General features: G+C 36.6%; 1 protein-coding gene across 3 annotated transcripts; it reads left to right on the top strand.

Annotated features, from left to right (window-relative positions):
• Positions 1-481: 481 nt before the first annotated feature.
• On the top strand, positions 482-4057 carry LOC139851877 (E3 ubiquitin-protein ligase DA2L-like). Of its 3 annotated transcripts, none has more exons than XM_071841061.1 (9): positions 482-638; positions 761-1089; positions 1287-1338; positions 1424-1469; positions 1571-1652; positions 1746-1890; positions 1991-2078; positions 3082-3148; positions 3364-4057. In XM_071841061.1, the coding sequence occupies exons 2-9, from the start codon at positions 898-900 to the stop codon at positions 3919-3921; spliced, it is 1230 nt and encodes a 409-aa protein (XP_071697162.1). In that variant the 5' UTR covers positions 482-638; positions 761-897; the 3' UTR covers positions 3922-4057. The 3 variants fall into 3 exon arrangements, with proteins under 3 accessions (XP_071697162.1, XP_071697163.1, XP_071697161.1); XM_071841062.1 differs by having other exon boundaries at positions 486-676; XM_071841060.1 differs by having other exon boundaries at positions 486-1089.
• The last annotated feature ends 1841 nt before the right edge of the window (positions 4058-5898 follow it).

The following is a 5898-nucleotide window of genomic DNA, read 5'->3' as shown; positions in this document are numbered from 1 at the left end:
TGATGTGACAGTGCGCTAATATAAAGAAGAATGTCATGATTGGGAATGCTCTAAGAGTGCTTCAAACAGTGACATGTTTTCTGACTTAGAACTAGCTGTCACATCAACGCCACATCAGCACTTCCTTTTCAGGATTAACCCTTGACTAAACACTACTAATAGTGACATATTTTTTCAAATAAATTAGGATCCACTTAAATTATTTAATTAAAGAGTTTATAAGCTTTAATGCTAATAATACAAGTAACATATACATATACATCCGTCTACAAACATTTCAAAGAAAGACAATAAGACGGGCGAAGGAGCTGGGCAGTGGCCTTAGCGGCTCGCTGCCAACACCGCCTAAGTGGGCGGGATGCTGGGCTGACCAGGTCCAACCTTTTGGGACGGCTATAATTATCATTTTTATTTTATGATTTTTTATAATTATCATTTTCTTTAATTAAATTATAAATTCCCACTCTCATACAAACATATACGTACACACACGCGTATATAATCAGAGAAAGTTCTGATCATGTCCCCTCTTCTCCTCTACAAATCTCTCGATCTCCATACCTTGACAAAACCCCCTCATCAATTTTCGGTTTCTATCTTCAATCTGTTTCAATAAATTCAAGATTTTGTTCAATCGGGTATTTTGTTAATAACATTTCACACCTGAAATCAACTTGTAATAACTTCCCATATTTCAATTTCATTTCTTTTCTGATTTCCACAAAATGAGTTTCCATCTTTCTTACTCTTCGTTTTGCAGGCTATTATGGGTATACGATTTCTTGAATTAAGAACTCGGTTTCTTGAATTTGTGAAGTTTTTATCGTAGATAATGAAATTAGGAATTAGGGTTTCGTTGCAAAATTGAAGGGTCTTAATTTTTTTGGGTGATTATTAATGGGGAATAAGTTGGGTAGAAGAAGACAGTTAGTTGATGAAAAGTATACAAGGCCTCAAGGGTTGTATCAACATAAAGATGTAGATCATAAGAAGCTTAGAAAGCTTATACTTGATTCTAAACTTGCTCCTTGTTATCCTGGAGATGATGATTGCAGTTGTGATCTTGAAGAATGCCCTATTTGCTTCTTGGTTTGTGCTTTTAATGTTTATAATTCTGTATTTGAATTATCGAAGTTTAAATAGTATTATTTGTGACAGTGATTGAATTAGTTGGTATCTTGAAGTATAAGGATTCTATTTAGTTTATAGTGGAATATTACTATTGATTCAGAATTGAAATTGTTATGAATTATGTATTATCTGATACATTTATTTCCTATTTTCAGTATTACCCAAGTCTAAATAGATCAAGATGTTGCATGAAAGGCATTTGTACAGGTAAATAGCGTGTATTCGTGTTGTCAAATTGAGGATAATTGAGAGCGATTCGATTATTTAACAATTTTGTTGTTTTATATATCAGAATGTTTCCTGCAGATGAAGACACCTAATTCGACACGTCCTACACAGTATCCTTATTGTTGTACTGTTTTCATTGTTTGCTTCCTTTTTTATTTAGTTAGTGCAGTCAATTATGCGCTTTACGTTAGTTATTCTTAACGATACTAAGATGCCCTTTTTGTAAAACGTTGAATTACGCCGTGGAGTATAGAGGCGTAAAGAGTAAAGAGGAAAAGGGGCAGGAGCAAATAGTAAGCAATAAGCGGTGCACAAGAGTTAGTCGATTGTTACATTGTTTTTTCATTATATATATTAATGTGTATTATTATCGTATTATGTTATAGGAAGAACAAAGGGTGATAGAAGCAAAAATAAGAATGAGACAACAAGAAATTTTAGATGAAGAGGAACGGATGGTAAAAAGACAAGAGACGAGTTCTTCGAACATGATTAATGAACAGAGTGAAACCGAATATTACTCCAGAGCAAGTATGTGTTAGAAATTTGCAATATGTTTATTTCGGTTTACTTTTCCCCGTTTTTCAGCTTTATAATTAATAATTTAAATTTATTATTTATATATATGCAGCAACATCATCTGATGGTGAAGAAATTGTTTCGGTTCCGCATCAGGGTGGTGCAACGGTTAGACATCCTTCATGTTCTAGGGAGAACAGGTGAGTATTTTTTTTGTCTTTTTGTATGTCTGTTTATGCTAATTAAGTAATTATGAAGCTATCCGAGCTATTGTATTCCCTTGAATATCAGTTTTGTACTTTTTTATGCTGTACCTATTGTAAACATTGCCATTATATTTTCTGAATAAATAAAAAATGAGTGTCGGTTGTGAAGTGAGGATGGTATGGTTGACTCTAAAAGTCAAAAGCGGACGATTTGTTAGGAATTGTGCCATTATGGAGGTATCATAGTCATAGATAGTGAGTTGTTTGAGTGGTGTTGACCTATTTATGTGAGAATGGGTTGATTTGGATTATACTTGTATCTAAAGGGTCAAATGAGTAGTTTATGTATGAGAAGTAGTTAACGTGATTGCTCAAAGCTCATATGGGTCGAAAGTCAACCAACTTGTCAATGTGTACCCAAACTGTATAAAACATCCAAGTTGCATTGTTTCATAAGCTAGATCATAACCATAATAGTAAAGTTCTTAGTCATCTTCTTTTAGGATTGGTTGTTTGTCATATTAAGGCACTAATTATTACATACAACAACTGAAGAAAAGAAAAAAGGTGTTTGCACACCGACCTGGCTACCCCACATGACGTTTGGCTGTAGCTTAAATGCTTAATGTTACCTGTTTTGACCAACATCAGAGGATAGTGTTGTTTTGAGTCGGAGCAGATATGTTTTGGTTGCTTCATGGGTGATTGTTTCTTGAACTCAATACGTTTTGAAAGACGTGTGCTTGCTGAACTTGTTAGAAGCTTTTTTTTTCTGATTTTTATTACTCTGTAGCCTTTAGTCCGTATTTTGACCAACGAAGTCTTTGAAGACTAATTTTTAATTTGGAGGATTCAATGAATAAAAAACTATAATCTTCTAGATAAACTTATTTGTTTGAAAATATAAACATGATGCACCATACCTAGTTTTTGTTATGCATCGAGTTATTATTAACTCTTAAAATTTAATTGTCTGTCTGTTTGTTGTAAAATGCAGAGATGATGAGTTTGACCTTGATCCAGAAAACATAATGCTCATGGAAGCTATCTGGTTATCGTTTCAGGTACTTAATAAATGATTTTTCTTATATTAATCTTAAGGGCTAATTGCATAAATGTAATGAATAAATCTATTATATGTAGCTAATTATAGGCCAGGAAATTTTCTTTTTGGCTTGGTGTGCTGCCTAAAAATTTTTTAGACTAATTTTTTTTTTCTTCACATAAACCGTATTAAGGTCTCTAATGGTGTTCATGAATGCTGATGATTATATGGTAGGAGGATAACAAGCACCAACACCATAATACCAACTATGGCGATGCTGCTCAGTTAGCTAAATACGCAACCGAAGTTCACGCTTTAGCATCTATTGCCCCACAAGCTGAATCATCATCATCAGCTTCATCGTCATCACCTTCTGGTGGTCTTGCATGCGCCATAGCTGCCCTAGCCGAACGCCAGCAAACAGGAGTATCAGAATCATCAACCAATTACAACTATGGTGGGCACGTATCATCAACATACAATGTACATCATCATCATCATCATCATCCTGACCACCATAATAGCTCAACACGGTTATCACTTGATACCCATCTGCAAATGGATCAACAAGATGTTTCACAAGAGATGGTTGAAACTGCGTACGGCAGTTACGGGTATCGGCAAAATTCGAGGGCCGTAAATGTTGAGTCTGTGCAAAATGATGATGAAAATGGTCATGGTGGGGGGAATATTGTTCCGGAAAGCTTTGAAGAGCAAATGATGCTAGCCATGGCGGTTTCACTGGCTGAAGCTCGAGCCAGGACTAATACACCTGAAGTTGCGTGGAATTAGTTGTGCGTGTGTGTATTTGTGTTTGTAGTATACAGTTTGTAATACAGAAAAAGATACGTGTAGGTTTGTGGGGGTCGAGCTTTGAATTGTGAAGCGTATAGACATCATTTATATATATATAGCGCCCCTTCGATGATGTTTGCGAGTATTGTATGATTGTTGTTAACCAGGGAAATTCTAATTTGGTTTTGAAATGTGAAAACTGTCATCATTGGATGGATGTATATGATTTGTGACATTTTATAACAGTGTTCGCGAAGAATAGCTTCTCCTGAGATTGAAGGATATTGCTGATCTACCAATGCCTTACACTCTTTCTGTTGAGCAGGCTGCTGCCCTCGAGTCAGTTTTTACGGAAAAGGAGGTTCTTGAAGCCATTATCGAATGTGGGTGCTCTAAAGCGCCGGGCCCAGATGGATTCAAGTTCAAATTCTTCAAGATGCATTGGATGTTGATAAAAAAATGACTTGTTAAAAGCGCTCGAATGGTTTTGGGATAAATGTGAAATTTCAAAAGATTGTAATGCGTCGTTTGTCACACTCGTACCAAAAGTGTCGGATCCTGTAGGAATTAATGAATATCGCCCCATTAGCTTGATAGGAAGTTATTATAAAATTCTCGCGAAAGTCCTATCGATTCGAATGCGAAAAATCATCCCTAATCTTATAGGTAACGAGCAAAACGCTTTCATAAAAGGTAGGTACATTCTTGACAGCGCGCTTGTTGCAAATAAAGCGATTGAATTCCTTAATAGAAATAGAAAGAAGAGTCTTGTTTTTAAAGTAGACTTCGAGAAGGCCTTCGATAGTTTAAATTGAGACTTTTTACTAGATGTAATGCAGCGGATGGGGTCGGTGACCGGTGGAGAAAATGGATACATGCATGCCTTAAATCGAGTTCAATCTCTATTCTTGTTAATGGCTCCCCTATCGATGAATTCAACATTGAACGTGGAGTTAGACAAGGGGATCCATTCTCCATTCCTTTTCATCATCGCGGCGGAAGGATTGAATCTACTCACCAAAAAGGCGATTAGGGAGGGACTTTATAAAGGGGTTGAAATCGGTGTAGATAAAGTGTTAATCTCTCATGTAACACTCCGTTTTTCCCCATACATGGTCCAAATTGCGTATTTAATTTCTTGAATGTTTAACTTTAACCTTGGTCAATTGAAAATGGTTTAAACGTTGGAAATTGGAGTAAACTGGCAAACCATCGTGTTTTGAGGAAGTGTATAGCGTTCCAGTTCGTCGCGGAATGCGACAGGTGTGTTTGAAACGCGACACCATGAAAAATCCCCTCCCTGACCAATCTGTCGCGTTCGGGTTAACCCTGTCGCGTTTTGGTTGTCGCGATACGCGACAAATTTTCGCGAAACGCGACACGTGGTCAGATCTGATTTCCAGCTCGTTTTTAAAGGGCATTTTTGGGGATGTTTTGGTCTTTTCACTTTGTGGACGGTTTGAGACCATAAAAACTGACCAAGGCTTATCCTTATCTCATTTCTCACTCTTTCACTTACACACTTTCATTCTAGAGAGAGAATTAGAGTTTTTGAGAGAGAGAGAGAGAGAGAGAGCTCATTTTGGGGAAGAAGGAGACCGATTCTTGCCTAAGTTCAAGTTTTAAAGTCGTTCCCTACATCTCTAGCTACGTTTTGGTGGTAGTGGTAAGTTTTAACTCCGAGTTTCGAGTTCAAATTGATTTATAGCTAGGGTTTGTTCATGTGTAGCTTGTAAGACCCATTTTAGGGTTAAATGGGCGAATTCGGGTAAATTTGATGTTTGGAAACCCTAAGGTTTGTAATATAGGGTTTAGTCATGTGATTTGAAGTTTGTGGGGTTAATTGTGTTGTTGAAGCACTAACACAGTTATGTGTCAGTGAAAGACTTCAAATGGGTACAAGTTTGATCCGATTGTGGGTCTTGACTTTAAAATGGGTCAAATGGTTAAGGGTTGACCTAGTGGGCAAGATGG

Source organism: Rutidosis leptorrhynchoides, chromosome 6 (genome assembly GCF_046630445.1).
Source record: "Rutidosis leptorrhynchoides isolate AG116_Rl617_1_P2 chromosome 6, CSIRO_AGI_Rlap_v1, whole genome shotgun sequence".
NCBI lineage: Eukaryota > Viridiplantae > Streptophyta > Magnoliopsida > Asterales > Asteraceae > Rutidosis > Rutidosis leptorrhynchoides.
Note: the sequence above shows the minus strand (reverse complement) of the source record. Positions and strands in the feature narration are given on the sequence as shown.